General features: G+C 28.1%; 1 protein-coding gene across 2 annotated transcripts in view; it reads right to left on the bottom strand.

Annotated features, from left to right (window-relative positions):
* Positions 1 to 6,540: 6,540 nt before the first annotated feature.
* The window catches only part of LOC119678708, a 32,392-nt gene continuing 15,927 nt past the window's right edge, over positions 6,541 to 23,005 (bottom strand). Inside the window, exons 2-4 of one of the 2 annotated variants that reach the window (XM_038090702.1) lie at positions 9,491 to 9,714; positions 8,989 to 9,307; positions 6,541 to 6,694 (exon numbers count right to left, since the gene is read on the bottom strand). In XM_038090702.1, the coding sequence (XP_037946630.1) occupies positions 6,631 to 6,694; positions 8,989 to 9,307; positions 9,491 to 9,629 (522 nt within the window). In that variant the 5' untranslated portion in view covers positions 9,630 to 9,714 and the 3' untranslated portion in view covers positions 6,541 to 6,630. Of the gene's footprint in view, positions 6,695 to 8,988; positions 9,308 to 9,490; positions 9,824 to 23,005 lie in introns of those variants that run through there. The other variant, XM_038090701.1, reaches the window with a different exon arrangement.

The following is a 23,005-nucleotide window of genomic DNA, read 5'->3' as shown; positions in this document are numbered from 1 at the left end:
ACTGAGTTTCTACCTAGAAAAAGTTAAGATTTCTATTCACGATTCAGGTAATAATCTGATTTAGTAAACTGGAAACTTTTATTACATATAATTGTAGGGATATATTGGGATGTTTATGGACTATGTGTGTCAGCATAAAAAAAACGTAATAATATAATGGTTTGGTATTTGTTAAGTATTCTTAAATTAATATCGTTTTTAAAATAGTCTGAAGTGATAGAGAATCGTCCTTCACTAAAAAAAGTTGAGATTCAATTCACGATCAATGTGATGATTCGGTTTTAATCTGTGTTAGTGAATTTCGAATTTTTATCCTCATCTGTCATCCTCATGTTTACCGATATCCTCATCGCACAAAATATCAACTATATTTGTAGTATGTCGTTTTATTTTGTTCAATGATATTAAATGTTTCGACTATTGTAAGCCTTGAATTGATCTTACTATTGTCTATTTGGAGTACTATAAAAAGAAATTAAATTAAATAATTTAAATTAATGTTATTTTGCTATTGTAAATAATGTTTATTTTGGATTGTATTTTCAACAATGATTGTTTGAAAATCATAAAATGTTTTAGTGTAGATCAGATTTACTAGATCTATTATTACCGAAATACTTAATTTTATCTATTTAACGTGGTTGTGAACATTTATATTACATTAACATATAACAATATATATATTTTACAAATTGTTTATATTATTTTAGTTATAATGTTGCCTGCGACATATACAAGCCCCCAAGCATACTTCAAAAGCTCATTAGAATTTCTTTCCGAATATTCATGGATTTACGAAAGTGCTAACACTTGCTTTATAAAAGATGGAATATTGGAAAAATTTCCAAAAGAATTTGTGAAATATTTTCTACATATAAATACTAATGATTTAAACATTTTTCCATTTGTTCATCACACAAGTCCAACGATAGAACAAGAAAGCATACAAAATTTTCATAAACGTCTGAAAAGTCTCATTCCAGAAGAAAGTTTTTCAAATCCATGTTATCCAGATATAACATTTGCACATATAAAAACTAAATTTCGTAAAGTCAATTTAAAGAAACAACATGAAATATTAAGACTGGGACATTTAATAACTACCTTATGTGATGATTATCGTATAATTATTGATTTTGGGTCAGGCTTAGGTTATTTAAGTGAAATTGTGAGCATCTTAAAAAAGGATATTCATATGCTCGGATTGGAATCCGATAATTGTCGTGTAGATGACGCGAAAAAGCGACAGTTGGAGTTTATGTTTAATACATTAGATACGATCAGCTATAAACAAGAGACTATAACATGTGAATCTAAAAATTTTATAGAAATGGAAACACAAGAAATAATTCGCAGAAATGAGCTGGTAGAACCGATAAAAATGGCAATTATTGGTTTACATGCATGTGGAGATCTTACTATAACATCTATTAAACTTTTTTTACAAATGAGCGAAGTTAAAAGTTTAATTATAATGCCGTGTTGTTACCATAAAATGCAAATGAATACGTCTACAACATTTACAAATTTTCCTCTTAGTAAAACACTTAAATCTGAGGTTAAAATGAACACAAGATTTTCACAAATTTTGAATAGACCATTCTTACGTTTAGCATGTCAACAAACTGGAGAGAGATGGAGACAAAGTACTGAGCTGGAACATTCTGTACATGCTATTGAAATGTTCGAAAGAGCCGTAGCAGAAGCTATACTCAATCCTGATGGATCGGAAAAAATTATAAAGCTAAAGAAAAAGAATAGACATAATGATAATTATAAGTTTAATGATTTTACAAAGAATTTTGTGGTACAGCTTAAGGAAACAAATAAGTCGCTTGAATGGAACCACACTCATGAACATAAATTTAATGAAATTATTGAAAAGTATCCAAACGGTCATAAATTAGCCGAAGGTCTTACATGTCTTCAAACAACATTACAGGTGAGAAAACTCTTTATATATTTATTATTTACCAGATAATTGGTTACAAGATTGAATTATATACTCTTATTTAATAAACAAATCTTGTGTAAAAAATATTTTGATTTGATTTTGCGAAAACTTTAATATCCTTTACATAAATTATTATTAAATAATGGTGCAAAAAATCACATATAATTATTAATAGAAGAATATGTTTGTTTATGATGATGAGTTGCTTCAGGTATTAGAAATGACTATTCTAAAAATTTTATTTACTTTTTTACTTTTTTATTTACTCGAAAAATCAAGTAAATAAAAAGTTATGGTAAAATTAAATTGGGTTTTCTTTGTGTTTTTTTTTATTTTTATTTTTTAATAACAACAAAAAGGTTTGACAAATTAGCCTGAAAAAACACTTCATTAAAATTGTTTGGTCACAAAATAATATATAAATAAAGTATCCTCAATGAATAATTTAAAAAATACAAGTAGAAGATACCATTAGAACTTTTGTTTTGTAATTTGGTAATACTGTTTTGTATTAACATCTATACTTACATCTACTCTGTTTAAAAAAAAAAGATTTATTATATTATGATATTGAGGCTAGTTCAGTCAGTGCACTTGAGCACTTTTACTCTCTATTAACTGATAGGTTTCTTCATAACTCTTCTCTACGCCTTGACTGGATTATTGTTTATCACTTCATCAGACTAAACAATAACTTACCTCAGATCTGCACACTTTTCCGGGGAGCTTGTAATCATTCTGAGATTCGATAACGCGGTGTTGGTAAGCCTGTCAGTTTTCGTAAATAATTTTAATAAATATTTTTGTATTTCTATTATTTATGAAATTTTAAACTTGAACTTACTTTAAATTATTTTTTATTTAATTTATTTTTTTTTAGAAACTTTGTGAGAATATCGTGCTCTATGACCGTTTATGTTACCTAGAGGAAGAAGCTGCAGAGCAGGGCTTAAAAATTAACGTACGTTACGAGAAGATTTTTAATGAGAAGTTATCGCCTCGCTGCTACGTCTTAATTGCACAGAAATTGTGAGAAATGCTGGTCAAATTTAAATAAAAGTAATTTCCTTAAACTGACAAAAATGTTTGGAGTTTGTACTTTAAATGAAGTTCCTCCCCTATGAATTTCTTTACTTCAAAAATACTTTTCATTAAGTTGTGTAGGCATTATGAAGCAGAAAACATGTTCACTTGAAGCTTAAACTTACATGATTTACTGGTAAATGCAATTATCTCTACAAAATTTTCACACAAACACAACACATTTAAAGTAGAGATAAGTCCTTTTAAAAGCTTCCTTTAAATATTAATAAGGATAAGCTATGGGTAGGTAGTTGGTGCATGTGGAAATTTACATACAACACGTGAAACCATGAATTAGGTTAACAATTAATAAAAATTAATTAAATAGGACATATTTACGGGGGAAGGCATTTAATGTGGCATCTTTCACAAAAATTAATTATTTTTTGGTTTTTAAATAAATTTTATACAACAACAAATACATTTTGCTCACAAGTGTAATATTAATTATGCGTTTTAACGTCATTTAAATTGTGCGTCGCGACGCTTGCAACCGCTGCAGTCGAAGTTGTATATTTCTCTTTAGTGTAATTAAATTTCTTAGTGCATTTATAATTGCAATACAACAAGCCTGTGTAATTACTTAAAGTCATTTCTGCAAAAAACAAAAAAAATGTGTATACATTATACAAAAAACAAGTGTAATTACTCATAAAAGCATTTGCTCCCTTTGCAATTATAATACTTAAATTTGTAAATAATTTTGAAAAACATGCATTTCCAATAAATAGTTTTATTGTTTGTTTATTATTTATTTAAAATTGTCTTCAGATTATATTGTATTTAATATTGTTATTTTTAAGGTATTAGTATTTCCTTAAGGTATCTTATAGAACCTAACCTTACTTCTAATCATTGAGCAGTTATACTTATATGTCTTTTCCTTTACATTTAAGTCACTCTGTTATGATGTTAGGGGGTCTATCTTGTTTTTGGATAATATTTTTATTCTAATTATAATAGTCATTGAACTTCTAACCATTGACCCGTTATATATTTATTTTCCTTTACATTTAAGTCACTCTGTTATGATGTTAGGGGGTCTATCTTGTTTTTGGATAATATTCTTATCCTAATTATAAGATTCATTTTATTTTTCATTGGATTGATACCAAAAATAATACTTTATAAAAGAAAGTATTGTAATATAAATGGGTATTAAATATGACCTTCCAGAAAAAGTATTATTTAATATATAATATTGTTTGTAATATTTAGGTATCCTCTATGATAGAAACATTATATTTTTTGCTTAAATGTTATACAACGCGAATTAGGTTTGTATGCATTTCAAATTCTTTTCTTTATTTTTTTGTTAGATAATGGTTCCAATTAATTTTCTTTGACTTTAGAAATTTATACATTATTTAAACTTAAAAACAAAAGCATCCTAACCACATGATGGTCCTAACCATTTGGTAATAATTACTACGTGGTAACTATAGCCACATAGTAAAGCTCTTCCTTTGTAACCACAGTTCTGCACTCTGCATTAGATTGATGATGGTGTAACAACAATATACAGATTATAAATGGAATGGGAAACTAATTAAAGTGCTTTAATAGGAGAGAATGCATAAGTTAAAATCAAACAAAATAATTAGAGTCTTTCCTATTACTAAATAGTATGCCATATTAATAGTTATTCAGTATATCACGAAACATCATCAAACAACCATTCCCCTATTGCCCGAATTAATACTTTATAACAAAGAAAAAGCTCTGACAGGGTGATGGTCATAATCGATGACGATAGACGATAGTTAATAATCAGTTTTGTTTTGTATCAGTTTTAATAAAGACCAATTCTTGGCTAATTCTATGAATATTCTATATATTACATTCTTAAAGTAGTAATATTCGAATGATAAAGTGTCAACACAAATTATTGAGTTACAACTGTTTAAAGGACACTAGTTTGGTATATGAAAAATAAAAGTAAACAAAGAATTTCGAATGTTGATCAAATCCAGCATTGAATCCATAAATGTAATTGCGACTTTACACGTCGAACTCAAATGCTAAGTTCAGACGTGATTACACAGACACCATTGGCCGCTGATTATAATATTAGCTATTTAAGCATATAAAAAACAATTATTTGCTCTAATATATAAAAATGTATGAAATCTGAACCCAATAGTACACATGTGGAATCAAAACGTCAGAGAATTGACGAAGTCGATGAAGTTGGCAAAACTCTTCCATAATTATTACAAACATAAACTTTGACTAGTAAGATTATTATTTTTGTATTTCGGATTGTGTACGGTAATAAAAGCAAATATAAGTCAATTAGTATATTATTCTAATCTTGAGAAAAGCAGCCTAATAACACTAATAATATAAAACTATTTCACTGAGACTATAAATGGCTAAGACGTGTTACAATGGCTAATTACTTTCTCATCTATTGTAGTCCCAGATTTGATTAATCGGTAACTACCTCATCGCTTATTTCGAATAGAGGATTATTTCGACGCTTTGGCGAATGAGTCTTTACTTTAACAATGAAGATTTATTAGAAATAAAATCTTGTTAAGAGGCTGAAGACATGAAAATGTGACAATTCCATTTAAGTAATATTGTTTAATACACACAACGTATTTTTTATGTGGTAGAAATATTTTCTATTATTTGTATAACTATCATGCAAGTATAATCTGATTTCCTTAATCTATATTTTTTTCTATATATCTAAATTTCAAATATAATTTTAATTTATTACTCAAATAAAAGATAATTAAAACTCGTTATATTTTGTTTAACGCATTTTATTGCAAACTCTCTCTAAAGTATTATATATAAATGTATATATATTTTTTTATATATAAATATAACATATTTTATTGTATGCAGTACATATATATATTTATTATATAAATATTTATTTGCGTCGTATATATTTTATATTATTTATAGCAATATTTAATAATGTATATTAATATGAGATTTCGTCTCCTTTGAGGTTTAATTTATTACACCATTTCCTATTATTTAAATATTTTTATATGTGTTATAATAAATAAAAATATTCTTTAAACTTATTAACTTATTCGCTACAAATATTTTATACAGTTACAATAGTTTTAAACAATTCCATTTTATTTTGAATAATAATGTCTGTTACACAGTTGTAAGTTTTAAGATATATATTATATATATTATTATATATATATTATTATGTATATATTATAGTATTAATTAGTGAAATTTATATTTTATAGATACGAATGACAAAGCTACAATAAAGTATGCAATAGTGAATAAGTTATTACATAAATATTCTATATACAGCAAACAAATAATAACTAAAGTTGCATAGATCTCTCTAACATTAATCTCAATCCAGCCCATTTGAAATTAAACGCCAGAGTTTGTCTATTTTTAAGTAATACATATATCCATGTTGCCATTTTGTATGTTTATGCTTGTATATTGCAGTTTGCACTATTTTTTATATATGTGTATGTACTTGTATATTTGTATATATTTTATATAGTTAAGAGTTACAAATTATATTTCTCGTAGGTTATGACATTATTGTATATTGTTTTCATTTCACCGTTTGTACGCCATCTATCCGTATAAATTTATTTGCCTTCGTCATCGTTTTGATTGTTTGTCAACTGGTTAACAATATTATTAAGTTCTTCGCTGAAAAGAAAATTTGAAAATCAGCTCAAGAATGATTGCTATTTGAAGAAGAACTAAATTATAAATAGAAATATGAGATTCAAGCTTCAGGCTAAAATGAGTTGGTTAATCCAGTACATACTGTTGGACAGACTATGAGTCAGAAGAGTATCAAAAAAAGAAAAAATAAAAAGTTTGCACAGAAATTCTACTTAAAAAGGGATATAAAAAAAACAATCTAATATTAATATACTAATATTACTAATATTAAATATGTTGCAAAGTAGAAAATTCGTTTTGTTAGCATAAAATGCAAAAATGTTGCAGAAACTTGCAAATTGTATGTCCTGTAATAAATTTAGTTACTCATAGTCAACCTACAGAAGACTTAGAGGCTAAATTAATATATAAACATGATATCAACTGCTGCTACCGCCAAATATAGAAGAGGTAAACACTATCATCGCTCAACTGGCACTCAAATACATCCGCTGTCATATAAGTTGTGCTAATTAAACACGAATGTTTATAAAAATATTGTTTTCCCAACTTAACTTACTTTCCATTCTATGTTACTTTATGCAGTAATTATTTCTATTGATTTCATTGATTTCACTAAACTTTTTATTTCCTTTGGTTATTCTTTTCTATATTCCAATCTACATTTTTTAAATAATTTTACTATTTTTATTAGCGCAATTTAAACTATGGAATGAGCTTAAACAACCGAGGTAAAGCATCTCTTGTAATCAACTTGCTGAAAATCAGACTGATATAGTCCTTGCTTACTTCAAGTTGACACACGACCCTCGAGAGTAACTTATTTTTTCAGGCCTCAAGATTATGAGATGTAAATCTATTATATGAAATAAATTTCTTCTTAATAGAGAAGGTAGCGGTATTTAGCTGGTTGACATACTCGCGAAATATAGCTGACATTACCATGAATCAGGAAAGGTGATAAATTAGGTAGGGCTGAGCTAATCTTACTTTTGTACAACCCAAATTACCATATACAAGTTAAGTGCTAATTTTGTGGACGAATAGAGATTATATTCTTTTATTTCAAGGTTCACACCATTGATTGAGTGTATGATAGTTAAATACAAACCTACCTCGTTATATGCTTTAAATTCAATCTGAAAAAGTTGAATAAAAGTTGACCCCATAACGAATCAATTTTTTTGGTGCATAATATAGTTGGGTCATATAATGGTACATGATATGAAACTTAACGAAAGTTAACTAACGTAACAGCGTTTAAGCGAATATATTAGACCGCGAGTAAAAAAAAAGTGTCACAATGAAAAAGATTCGTTTAAATTATATGCAGAAGAGAAACAATTTATTTATAAGTGAAATCTATATTTATTATTATTATTTATTTATCTATATTTATAATACAATATTTTCAAGTTGCCAAACATGCACTGCTTTTTTTACATAGTATCATACCAGTGTTGTCCCATGCGTCTTGATATAGTATTGTAGGTTTCATATGTCTGTTTATTAATATTTTAATCTGCACTAAGACTGTTACTATATAGTACTGATATCACTTTAAGACTAATAACAGAACAATTAGAGAATCAATATTTCACTGCTTTATATAATGAAGTGATATATCAAATCTCGAAGAGAAAAGGTTGCTTTTAGGAGTCCAATAAACAGGTTTGAGAAGATAATGAGAGATATTATTATAAAGATAAAAAATTCAAATATTCAGCATTGCACTGTTACTTTCAATTGTAGCACAACATAAAATTAAATTTATCTCATCCGTTAGTTTTAAAGTCAGTATTTTCTTAAAAAAGAAAATTATAAAGGATGAAATTTTAAACATATCTCTACTTTAGTATCCTCTCCAGTTCTCTAGCTAATTAACTTATTTCAAAATTAAAAACAAATTAAATCAAAATCTGCTTATGTGTTATGTACTACAATGAAGTAAGAAACTGTAATTTTTCTATTTAATAATTTAATTTAATTTAAATCATCTCATCAGTTGAATTTAAAGTCAGTATCTTCTTAAGAAAAGAAAAATATAATAGATACAGATTAAAAGTCAGAAAATGGAATTTTTAATATGTCGCTACTTCAACACCCTCTTCAGTGCTATAGCCAATTAACTTGTTTCAAAATTAAAAACAAATCAAATCAAAATCTGTTCACGGATTATGTACTACAATAAAGTAATAAACTGTAATTTTTCCACAAATTTAATTTTTTAAATTAAATGTATTTAATAAATACTTAAAAATTACAAATAACCAAAAATCCTTGATATTACTCAACCCCTATGACCTCGAACTTACATGCTATTGCAGCGATAGTAATTCTTCAATCCTGTGTAGATGCATGACATCATGAACGGTGCTGCTGAGTTGTCATCAAAATTTGAGTTGTTATTACCAATTGCAGTTGCTACTCCCGCCGGAATATTATCCATACCATTCTGTTCGTAAGGGGCTGCAAATTCATTTGTACGCTTGCCGTACCGTGAGCCCAAGAAGAATCTGTCATTACGAGGCACTACATTTAAACGTCGCATTTTTGCCGAAGATGCAAAGGCTCCAGATCTGCCATAGCGACTACCCACAAAGAATGAAGGACGTTTATGAACAGTGAGTGCATCTACAATAAGTAAATTACAAATTAAATATACAATAAAATATGGATAATACCAAACACAATGGTTTTATATGACAAAAGTAATAAAAATGCAACATGTGAAAAAAACTTGAAAGAAAAAAACATTATTGAAGGACAAATACATGTACACAGAAAATTACATCAATCACACAAGGACTTGCTTACCTTCATTTTTGTCTTCAGAATTATCGGAAAATTGATCTGTGCCTGTTGCCGATTCAAGCGCACAATGCGCCAACAACGTGCATGTTGCCAATAACAAAAAGCAAATGTGAAGCGACTTTGTGGGATACATTTCGGTCATTGAAGTGGTCTTGAGTTCTGAGGCGGTAAAGAGTTGACGTAGAGCGCCGGTCTGTCAAGTAGTTGACAGGTTAATATACTGGAACCTGTTGGATAGCGATGAGATGATATTCTTATTGGCTAAGAAGGAAACATTTGTGATGTTGTGCTTGTGCAACATCACAAATGCTCACACCAAGTTTCGTATGCAATAAAATGTACATAAAATTTATTTTATATTTATTTAATATATAAAATTTAATAGCATATTTAGTACAACATTTTCGAGCATTTTTACAGTTGTGGTGTCGTATTTATTTTTAGACCCATTATGAATATTTGAATGATAGGATTTAAGTGCTTGTTTCTGCAAGTACTTTCCTGTATGTTCCCGTATGTATAACATATGTATACATATATTGCTTTAATACAATATATGAGCATAAATGTAAATATAAAAATAAATTAAATTAAAAGAATGGTTCACAAAGTACGTCACTCATTGTTCAAGAGAATCGAAAAACAAGAAGGACATCGCAGCTTTTATGCGTTTTATTCAATTTACTTTCATTAATATTTTTTTCCAGCTTAAGTAAATTAACTTTGTTTATTTTTTACATTTTTATAATTGTTGATGTTAACATCATTAGAAGAACTTTTTAAAATTTTCTTCCTTACATATTTGCGGTCCTTTATTGAGCAATTTACACGTGTCCCCTTGAACATTTACATCTGAATTATCTCGCACGACTCTTATAATTTGTGGGAACGACTGAAAATTATGTTATTTACAATGCAGTGAAAAAAATATATTTTTTTTCGTGTTATAAAAAAGGGACAATGACTTTGGGTATTTATAATTTTTTAAATTATGCTCCACATTAAATGACTTCAAAATTTTGTACGTGTTTAAGTACAACATGGCGTATGAGTGTTAGTAATGTGAAATTACTAATATTTACCTAACTTTCCGTGAAAATAATTCACATCGATTAGATGACAACCTAACACAACAAGTTTATTAAAGAGTTATGAATAATATATCTATAAAACAGATTCAAAATTTTTTTCTACAAAGTTTCAGATGCAAAGATTGTGTATGATACCACAAGAAAATCAATAAAATATAATGACTATTGAAAAAAAAGTATTTATTTTCACCCTAAATTATAGACTAATTGAACAAAAGCTAATCAACTTAATAAAGAAAGTTGTAGTAATCCTTTTCACGCGATTAGCAAACTTGTAGAGTAACATATTTGTAGATATAGTGAATAGTAATTATTATATCACACCAAGTACAACAGATATAAATAATGGCAAATCAAACCATTTTTATATAAATTTATCCATTTTTATATAAAAGTTTTGGACTGGTTGTTTAGTTTCAAAACAGAAAAGAAATATCGGAAAAAAGGTCATGTCACCAATGTTTTCTGGGATACAAAAGAAGTTGTATTGATTGATTTTTCAGATAAAGGCAAAACAATTATATCTGAATATTATTGCAAGCTTTTGGACCAGTTAGATAAAAAAATTGTTGAAAAAAACCCGCCTTACAGAAGAAATACAAATTTTTCATCAAGACAATGCGCGGGTTCACACGAGTATTTTGACGAAATTTAATTTAAGTACCGTATTCTCCATATTTGGCTCTCTCTGACTCTAACCTCTGTAGAAATTTGAAGTTGGTTCTTCGTGGAAAGCGTTTTCCGTCAAATGAAGAAGCCTTTACAGCCCTGGAACAGTATTTTGTAGAGCTTCCAGATAATCATTACAGAGACATTGAAGTTACGAGAGACCATTTTGAATACAAATACTATTTTTATTAAAAAATTCACATCTTTTCATTTTTGCTTTTAAAATTTTTTAACCAATCTGTATATTATTAATATTGTTAATTGTTTTTTTTTCATTAAATGTTTAATACATCGCAAATATTTGTTCACAATTAATCTTTTTAAAAATAAATCCCTGATGATGATTACCATTTTCAGTAAAAATTTTCCTTGTTCAAACTCATAATTTTTCTGACATCTTCAAATTTGAATCCTCCACATATTGCTTGGTACTCTGTTAAGTTTTTATTAAAGTTGCACTGATTTCTAAATTATCAGTAATTTTGTTTTATAATAAAACATGGACCTAAACTGGATCATAAGCTCTAGGTGTTCTTTTAATGTTTTCTCCGGAAGCGTTTTTGGACTTTGCATGTTTTTGAAGCGTGTTTAGCCCGTTTGCGAGCAATAACTGGTTTCGAATTCAACTTATCTGTAGACTCAACGACTTCGATAATATTACATACTGTCCCATAAGCACTTGATTTAGCCAATTGGGTCGTGACCAACTCCTTAAGATCCTCATGTTTTTCAATCTTATGATAGGACTTCTCACCATAATTTTCTTCAGCTGTCAAATTTAATATACTTTCACTCTTATACGTGTATTTATCGTCCAGACGAAGGCACGTAGCAGCCTTTGCTATATTGAATTTTCGTTTTTTTGGTGCTCGGACTTTCTTAATACGATTTAAATTGCGTTTTAACCAAACCTTTTTGTTGTGAGCTAAATCCATGTATGGCTTCTTTTGCTTATATGTCATAAAATTCCAATTAGAAATAGCAAATTGACGCAGAAGGGATTCATCATTTGGGCATCTTTTTAATTGATTACATTGAAATTTTGATAAGCGTATCGCTTTAACTTGCCGATTACTTATATCAATTTTTTTTGTTACTACTGCTCGGGAGATAATTTTGAAGTGATTCAAATAATTTGCGAGTTCATTAATAGAAATAATGTCAACTTTCTGCTTACGAAGAATTTTGGTCCATGTTTTGTTACGAATGTACCGGTATGATTTCTCAGTATGCTTGGAGTTCTTGAAATGGGATTTGAAATAACCCTTAATGTGGTTGAAAATATGTACAACCATTGCACAAATATTAAAATGTACATATAAATAAACTTCTTAACTGATTTTGAACTTATTTCAAAAACATTACTGGCAAACTAACTATTTAAAAAGTATAAAACATACGATATCAAACTTGAAAAATTAAAAAGATACATTATGATACATATGTATATTTTTTTAAAAGTCATGGATATCTCTATAATATTTTTATATAATGTGTACGTATATTGTTTCAGAAACAGTAATTGAACTGTTTAATATGTTATAAAATGTTTATCCCATAAATGATTAAACTTCGATAGTATATCTGTGTATAGGTTTTGTATGAAAAATGCTGCAAATTTGACGAGTTAATTGTAAGAGAAGCCGTAATTTTTCTTTCAGAGCAACAAAAAAATACTCGCAACTTACGAAAGAAAACATGTGAAGCAACAACAAGTATATTTTTTTGATATGAATGTTCCAAATTAACATGCAAAGCAAAAACAAAAATCGCAAAGATAAGCTCACATTCCTTAAACCGCTTAACGAATAAGTCACTCGCATTACAATGGTACCAAATCTTAAAACTGATCTATTGTGAATGATTTTTGAAAGAAAATGTAAATAAAATTCCAGTCAGATGACAAAGGGGTTTGTTTATTATTTATAACAGTTGCGTGTGTTAATTAGTAAATTTAAATATTTTTAAAAAATATTTTTTTTAATAAACATTTTGTGAAGATGATTGACAGATTAGTAATTGTGTGTCGTTAATTATTTATTAAAGAATTTATAATTTCTGTAATACGCATATAGAATATACAGTAAGAATAAATACAAAACAAAATCGTTAAAATATAAGCAAAATATTATGAGACAATTTTAAGAAAAATAAAACAATCTTAAATACTACTCATTTAGTAGTAACTAGTGATGTTAGAAGTTTGAAAATTATATAAACGAATTTATTCACGATCTCGTATTGCCTATATGTATATTTATATTAAAAACTTTGTTATAAAATTCAATCGCATATTTTTTTTAATTTTTTTTACGTGTCATATGTTTATTTTATGGTTATTTATTTTTAAGCACCAAAAGTTGCGGCCAAATTAAATAGTTAGTCTATTGTGAATGTTCACTGGAAATATGTTGCAAAATTTCTATCATTCGTAAAAATCGTAGGAGCATTTTATTTACTAATAAATTTAAATATATTAATAAATAAATTAATTTCAGTACTATAATCCTCATTGCAGAAGTTGTGGAAGCTCGCAGAAGAAAGAAACTATAATACATGTTTTCTGTGAATGCCCGGCTTTGGCGTCCAGAAGTTATAGGTTCTTAGAAAGATATTTCTTTGATAGTTTATTAGACTGTTCATCGGTGAAGACGAAAGACCTATTGAATTATCTAAATACAGTGCGATGGATTTAGTCTGTACTCTTCTCTACTAGGGTTCTTGTGAGGAATATGGTAGCAAAACGGCGAAAAATCGCTAATTTAGGTACATGGAAGTTATCTAGTGGCCTGCCACTGCAAACAACTAATCGCCAAACATATAAAATAAAAATGCTTACCGTTGCCATAAATTTTTAGTGTTTACAATTTTTATATTTCATAAAAATTGTTGATTAATATACCTAGATTCATATATGTATATATATATCTAATAACACTTTCGCAATTTTTAACAATATATTTTTTTTCTGTGCCAACTCTGTCTACAAGAGCGCTGTTATCTTTATGTACTTTACATATATGGTGTCCCAGTTTGTTTATTTCTGGGTCATCTATGCCAACAAGTGCGTAATAATTCTAATATAGATTTCTTATCAACTTTCACTATTTTTACTGTTTAGTTTTTTTTTTGTTTATTTTTGTTAGAATTTAATTATGAATGGTTTCATTTTTCAAAACTTAAAAGCGCTAATTATACAATGCGGAAATAACAATTATAAATGAAGTTAGCATTTGGAAGGATCGCAATGTGACACAAGTTATCCACGCTTCGTTACGCCAACTCTGAACTCTTTGTAATGCGCCCAGCAGTCTTTGCCAAACGGACATATGCTCAATGCACACACTTGAGGTTATATATATGTGGCTGTCCCCATCCTCCGTACACGAATGTTTTGAATTTAATTACACATTATTGTTTATACACAAAGGGGACATACAATGTTGTTTTTGATGTTGTTTTTTTTTGTTTTTGCTGCTTTCGGTTGTTTTTAGTTTTGTAATTTTTACTATAACTATCAAATGCTACGTCGAACAGACCCCAGTATGAGTACATATATTTTTTATACCTTCGGGATTTTAGCACGTTTGTTATTGTTTTTTTTATTATTTTTGTTGTTGGTTGTAGCGTTTGTGCTGATTCGGCTTTAGGAGTGTTCCAAAGCTGGTCTGCAGTGGTGCAAAATTACACACATTGCGAACAAATGATGCAAAATTGTTATTTTGGCGGCTGTCAGTGGCGAAGTGCTACTCACCTGGGAATGGCTAATGTAGATTTCTTAGTTTTGTATGTGAGTTAAGCAATGCACGTGGAATGTGAGTCTTTTTATAGTTAACAGAAAGGCGGTCAATTTGTAGGTTTGTTGGGGAAAATGTTGAATGATGACAGAATTTAAATTTGTTAACAATTAAATTTATGAAAATTTTGGTTGAGCGAATTATTTGTTTTTAATCTTGGTACCATCGAATAAAAAACTGTTCGCCTTCGGATAAAAAATGTTTGGTGTTAATTTGTTATTTGAGTTATTTGCAGATTTTTCTACTCATGTGACAGTAATGTTGAACATATATTTGTTGTCTAATGGCGTTTTCGCTTGGTAAATCTGGATTCAATCTAGATTTACTCTCAATCTGTCAAATTTTGTGGCCTAATCAAAAATTTTTAGAATAATCTAACATTTTTGTTATAGTATTAGTAGATATTGGAGAGGTTTTGAAAAGTAGAGAACTACAACAACAAAAATTCTTTTTATATTATTTTAATTAATTGAACTTTTGGCTGATCACACAGCTTCTTCGAGTATAGCCAAATACCTATCATCAGTGGTCTTGTTAGAAATAGATATTAATATTTTTATAAATTCATATATCGGATAATATCACACTTTATTTGTTAAGGCATATAACACAGTTGCTAATTTCTGAGTAATCTTGCTACTCTAGCAAAATATCTGGACTGTTATAAATTAATCTGGAGTGTTATATGGTACATTTCGCTAGAGATTTAAAATTTTAAATTTCGGAGTTTTAACTATGGGACATTTATGTAGGGAGTCATGGATTCGTCAAAATCAAAACTGTTGTTGCTTTCAATGCAAATTATAAAACTGAGAGTCAGAAAAAAAAATAAATGTCAGTTCAAATTTGGTCATTAGAACCGAGGCTATCTGCGCCTCGTCACTTAGGCAAAGCAGTGCTGTTCAGTCAACGTTTGTGCCTTTTAAAAGCAAATTATTACAATTTCTGTGTCACTCTGCATAACATGCATTTTCATCATAGCCCAAAAGAGCCAACTTTGGGTCTTTTGATATGGCCCTATATAATCTACATATAAAAGATTATACAAGTTGTTACACTTGTATAATATTTATAATTCTCATTTTATTCATTTTTAATTTCCTATAAAGATTTTAATCTTAGTAATAAAAGTCGAATATTTTTAATATACAATTTCTGCTTGCCGTATATGGATTGCATTTGAATGGTTTCAAATCTAATTATTTGACTTAACTTATTTGTTTTTTTGTAAACGGTTTAAAATATGAGATTGTTTGATTCTCTAAAAATTATTTTTCGATATATTCGTATAAATTCCAAAGGTTGCAATCTACAAAAAAATGGCTCCTAATACGTATGCATATATGAATTCATGAAAACCATAATTAGCATTGCTTGTGGGACAATACTCTACTGGTCCATAATGGTGGCAAACTGTCAATATTACTATAGACACTACGGATGATTTTATATATTATACATATTCTGGCGTGTCTATGACCTTTAATTTATTTTAATATTTCATAAAACCAGAAAAAAAATATGTATTCCGTTGGAAATTTTCTTTAGACTTCGAATAGACTTAGACATGTCAACAACTCGGGATGTGTATATGATACTTGTAGAATTCATTTTAGTCGAGAAGAAAACAATTGAAAGAATTATCATGCTTCAGTTCCGTTCCTTGTGATCCTTTTTACTTCAACACAACGCACAGTTGTATTTAGCACATATCGAAATTACATTCTTAAATTTTACGCAATGTCTATTTTTAGAACGAATGTTACGGAAAGATACAAGGTTACTTCTTCTTCTTCTTTGTTTGATCAACTGCGAGTTAATGTCTATAGCAGTTTTACTCAGTAGTGTATGTGACCAATTAGATGATTCACTGTAATAAGCACTCCGTCGTTATTCAGATGATTTTATAGTAGTATACTTTGAAGCCCAGCATAACTTCCTGACGAAATATTTATTGCATTTGATTTAAGAGATTGGAATTTTGAATTAGTATGCGCTTCCACAGAATCGAACAGTTTTAGCGGTCTGTCTTTGATATATTTTTGTACACTCTCTACTCTCAAGTATTTGTGTGTGTGTTTATTTCTGATGTAAGTTTCTGTTAAGTTTGAAGTTTTCTAATAGTAAATGGAGCAGCATTACTATAAGTAACACAACCATAAAGTAGTTTAGGTCTAATATTTTGCTTATAAAAAAGACTATTATTTTTATTACTTTTCTTGTGTTAATAGTTAATAGTTAATAGCATTCAGTGTTATATTACAAGCTAACTTCTTAAGGCTACTTTATCAATATGAAAAAATGTTGATGACGTTATGTTGAATGACACAACATAACGTCAAACGCATTCAAATATTAGAAAATTATGTGACTTAAACATTGTGATGACATATCTAAACTAAACACTTATTTTCCCTTTCTTTCAAAAAATCATCATCATTATTCATAATCTGAGCATACTTTTGAGTAGTCGTAGTCGATTAAACGGAAATCCTATTAAAAGAACAGTTTTCTCACTCTTCCCCAACATCTACAATTTCCTCTACAACAACTGAACTCATATGCAAATGTGCTAATTAATTGCAGGACGAAGTTGTTATCTGTAGTTGCTTTTTTTATGTCAGCTCCTACAAAATGAGTTATCAACTTCGAAAGCGGAATTTTTGTTCCTGTTCTGCAATTATTCGTAATTTATGGGGTCAACTTGGTTTGTTGTCTGTCGGAAAATTATATTTTGTGATGGCTTTGGTAGATTAGAGGTCAAAATAAAGTGCAACAAATGTGCTTCATGATTAAATATTGCTTAATTTGAGAAATTTAATTTCTATCATAAAATCAGTTTTTAATTTACTTAATGGGAGCAAATCCAAGCATGTACTGCAATACACATAACAGCTTTAGCAGAGTTTTGGTACATTTTGTTAACGTAAAAACGTGCTAAAGCTTACATTTGTTCACCCAAAAGACGAGTCCACACAACTGCTATTGTCTTTTTCTGGGTTCTTGAGTTTTCACTCCAGGTAAAGGACATGTTTAGAGTTAAATAACAACTAAATATAAACATAAATTTTTTTGCAAGTTCCTGATCAATATCGTTGAAGCTTCAGCCTCATTACGTTCTCTTAGTCTTTCTCTACTTATCGAACATTATAGCTTTTGATTTCGATCTATTCTATATTTTTACATAGCATTATTTAAAAACTGTAATATTGGTGAAGTTTCTGTAAGATTAAGAATATCACCATTTATGTAGGCATATTGGCATTTTGAGTTAATTTTCTTTAAGTTGTATAAGTCCGGGTTGTTCATTTGATAAGGATGATGATGGCAATATTGTAAACAAATCTATTTGTAGATCTATTTGTGTTTGTAAACAGAAAGATTTGTATTTGTAACTATTCTAATAGATTGTCAAAATATATACTGCATATGTTTTACCTTTTATTAAGATTATTGTAGTATATGAATAATACATAAATATTTAAATAAATAAATCTGTTGCAAAATGTTAAACATGGTTTGCAAGTAAATTTCCTTATATTGGTTATTGACCTGAAGATAAAAATTAAGAAGATAATAATGGATTTAAGTAAAATCGAATACTAATTTAGAATACTGTTTTAATTGATAACTAATTTTATTAGTAAAATACTATAAAAAGTTTCTATTTATAAATTCAACATCACAAAGCTTCGGCTTAATAAAAATTTAGTCATTTAGTTAAAATTTGGAAAATTTGTGGTGACATTGTCGTGCAAACAAAGCGTAGAAATAATCATAAATTTCAATACACATCGTCACCAGGTTACAACTCAATAAAAGACTTATAACCTTACTAAATTGCAATTAGAGAAAATCATTTATTACACAATTTTATGTTAATGCTCTGCCCTTGTCTTGTTGCTCTCACTGCTGCTGCAATCCTCCTGTTGTTTGTCGTCACATGATGGTCACAAAAGCGAATGATGCCACTCGCACCACAATCGCGTGGAAACAAATTGAATGAGCAATTAAAATGGCATTGTCACTTGTAAAAACCAAAACTTTTCGTGTGGTTACAAAAGATTTAATTTTATGATTATACAAGCAAATTTCACTTTATTTACAACAAAACATCCTTGCAATAACTTAAAGCCAATATCACGAAGTGAAAAGACAATGAGAGACCATAGTAGATAGCTCTTTAGTGATGATAGCGTTCAATTAAAAGTACGCTATAGTCAAAAACTATAAAAGCTATAAAAAATATGAAAATTGATAACTATACCTACATAGAAAGGAGATAATTTTTACTACTATTATTGAAGTGCTCAGAAGTTTATAGAGACTCTATAAAGGTATTTTAATGAATTTAGAAGCAACAACATTTAGGAAATTTTTACAATAATAATTATCAGAGATTAGATTAGATAGATTAGAAGATCTAATCTGTCTGTAGATTATAATCTTAACTATATGGTCTAATCATTATGCAATGACAAAATATAGAATATTCTTTATAGAATATGTATCTATGATTTTTAGAAATATGAGTGGGAACATTCAGATGATAAGTGTCAAAATTGTATGGCAATACGTCTATAAATCATTCAGTTATAGTCGTTTGTATTGGACTATTTTTAATATTATGGAAAATAATGGAAGAAAACTAAATTTGCTGGTTGAGTGAACATTATTTTTTGACGGAAAAAATAAAAAACAATGAATGAAAACCAATATCTTTGCTTAAGTTAATATATTATTTTTTTTATAGAAAAAAATGGAATAAAATCTTTCAGCGATATTGATATAGATAATGTTAAGTTAACATTATTATTCATTGATGGAAAATAATGGATATTTCGATAACACCAGTATATGTCCATTCATTGTTTTTATGGAATACTACTTTTTCCTATGCCAAATGTCATTTTTTTATTTTATAATCTACCAAGAGGTTCATAAATTTTAAAAATGTTTGCCATTTATTATTTTTTCCCTCTAAAAATAAATGCGTTCTAATTATTTGATATGTATGCATGTCAAAAAACCAGTCATGATCACTTGATTAGTCGATAGAGTGACACGCCTTGACATATATATATTTCGGTGCCAATCCATTCTAAGTAGCAATATCGGTTTGCAAGTAAATTACTTAATATTAGTTATTGACTTTACTATATAAATTGTGAGTAAAATAATGGATTAAGGTAAATTGGAATACTAATTTAAACTGAAAAAATTATTACTTGCATTGGAATGTATCTATATATATTCTATTACAAAAATATGTCTATTTTACGATTAAATTATATGAAATCTTCCGTTATAACAGAGAAATAATACATGACTTCAAGATTGCAGCGACAGCAATCTTACGATTACTTTTTAATACGGACTCTGATCGATCTAAACTAAAATCATATGACATGTTTAAAAATTTTGCCACAAAAAGTAGTTATATAGTAAAATATTTTAAAAAATACTCTGACTATTTAAATCAATTGTTATTATTTTCTAAAATATTAAAAGTTTAGATCATGAGTTTCTTTATAAAAACTAATGGGAAATAAAACTCATCAATTAAATTAAACTGAATAAATCAATTAAGCCCTGCTAAATCTTTATTCTTTGTCACTACAGTCCACTGTGAGCCTTCACCTCCCTACAGCTCTATTAAACACCCGTATTAAATCAAAAGGTTATCGAAAGGGATTCCCTTTTTTATAAAATAAAAGGAAATGCTATTTGAGGCAAATTTTTAGACAGAACCATTACTGGATGCATGGCCATGTCCGTCTACATGGTTAGTTAGAAATGCAGTTATTTATAGGTAAAGTTAGAACGTATCTTTTAACAAATCATATAAAAGTTGTGAGAGAATATAAAAAGTGCATCGTTCTTATCAAATCGTATAAAAAATTTATTTGTTTACTTAAATGATACATGCAGATTTATTTCTATCCAAAGTTTATGTTGAACTGAATTTATTAAAAAAACTTTTACAGCAAATTAACAAAACTCCACAAAAATATGCCAACATAAAAGTCAAGTACAGCTTTGGGTCAGTTGGCTAAGGAGCGTTGACTCTAAGCTTCAAATTCGGCAGGATATGAGTTCGTTTCTTGGTACTTGCAGTCTCAAAAAATTATTTACGAATTATTAAATACAAAAATTATTTTCAAGACCACTGATGATGCGTATTTGACAACACTCGAAACAGTAGTATGGTCAGCCAAAAATTCAATTAATTAAAATAATATAAAATTAATTTTTGTTTTTGTAGTTCACCACTTTTGGAAAAACCTCTATATTTATTATTTTAATTATTATAATTTTAATAAAGTTTGGTTTATTTAATGAAAAATGAAATTTTATTTTACAAAAATTTAGTCGAACCAAAAATGCAATTTAATCGAAACTCGTATTTATATCTTTCAAAATAAAATTGACCTTGTGAAAGTAAAATAAATACGTCATAACTTTCTCAACAGCCGCAGACAAAATAAAAATAATACCATAAATGTCATGTAATTGAGTTTAATGGATAGCAAAATATTTCATTGTAAATCAAAAATAGGAAAAAACGGATCATATATAATTGTCATTAGCTACGTCAAAATTTTGGGAAAACCCCTAATCTGAGACAATGCAGGGCTTTTATGTGACCTGTTAATTTTAATGCATGTAGACTGTAATCAATTTCATTATTTACGATTATTTCATGTTCAATTTAAGGCAAATAATTTATTTGATAATACATGACACGAGTCATCGAATCTATATATTGGGGGTGTGATTTAGTTACGTATGACTATCAATCAAATTAACCATTTAACAAGCAAAAAATCATAACAAATCTGCTTATCAATAAATTTTCCAGATATCAAATAAACATGTTTGAAATACTTTTTTTTCGTGTGTTATCATAGAACTTTCGTATCAAAACTTATTTCTCCAAAAAAAAAATATCCTAAATTGTAAAATTATGTACATTTTCCACCCAAAGTTGCTGGTTGACTCACCTCTATTATTATTTTTATTAAAGAAACATGTATCAATTTCGGTTTGAGGTCACATTCTGGTTACTTGCTTAGGCCCGCAAATTTTGAAATTCGTATATTTTTTTATCTTTTTAATTTTTTTTTTTGCTTCAATTTATATTTACATTTTTTATTTTATTTTGGTTGAAGCGAGATTTTTTATTACTGTTTTTATAGAAGAAAACGTGGCACTTGTTAAAATTATACCCGAAATGGCAACCCTTAAAAAGGACACGTTATGTCTTTAAAAACGTTTATGGCAAAGCAAAGGATTCTACTTGGTGGTAATTGTTGAGTGTAAATTTGCTATCAGTTTTTTTCTTCGCAGGTGTCCTACGTATTTTAAAATATCTTGAAAACAAATTCTTTGAATTTAGGCCAAAATTGAAATTTATATAATGAACGTAAAAGATATTGTATCTGATTTCTATAATTTGAAAGTATTTGAGCCAATCATCATTTAATTAATATTTACATTTTTATTACAAAATAATACAGTGTTAGTGTTATGTTAATCCTAATATGAAAATTTCTGAGATATAAAAGAATAAAAAAAAATTGAAAATTTATCTGCAAAACTTATTTATCTTTGAATATGTATAACTATATGAATCAACTATGATTCGTAGCGTACAGATGTATTTCCTTTACATTCGGTTAGATTCCTCAAACTAAATAGATCTGAACTTACCTTAATCACTGCGTTATTAACTGGATTTAAGTAACACTTTTCAAAATTTATAGAAAAATAATACAAATATTTTGAGTTTAACCTTAGTGTGAAAATTCGTCAGATATGATAGAATAAAGAATATTTTGAAAATTTATTTGCAAGATTTATTTTTTTTTTGGGTACGAACAATTATATGAACCAACTGAGAACCGCTGTGGGCATAAGTATCTCATCAAATAGATCGAAATTCAAATTAATCATAGGCT

The sequence above is a fragment of the Teleopsis dalmanni genome, chromosome 2 (genome assembly GCF_002237135.1).
Source record: "Teleopsis dalmanni isolate 2A chromosome 2, ASM223713v2, whole genome shotgun sequence".
NCBI lineage: Eukaryota > Metazoa > Arthropoda > Insecta > Diptera > Diopsidae > Teleopsis > Teleopsis dalmanni.
This window is presented reverse-complemented; position numbering and strand designations above follow the sequence as displayed.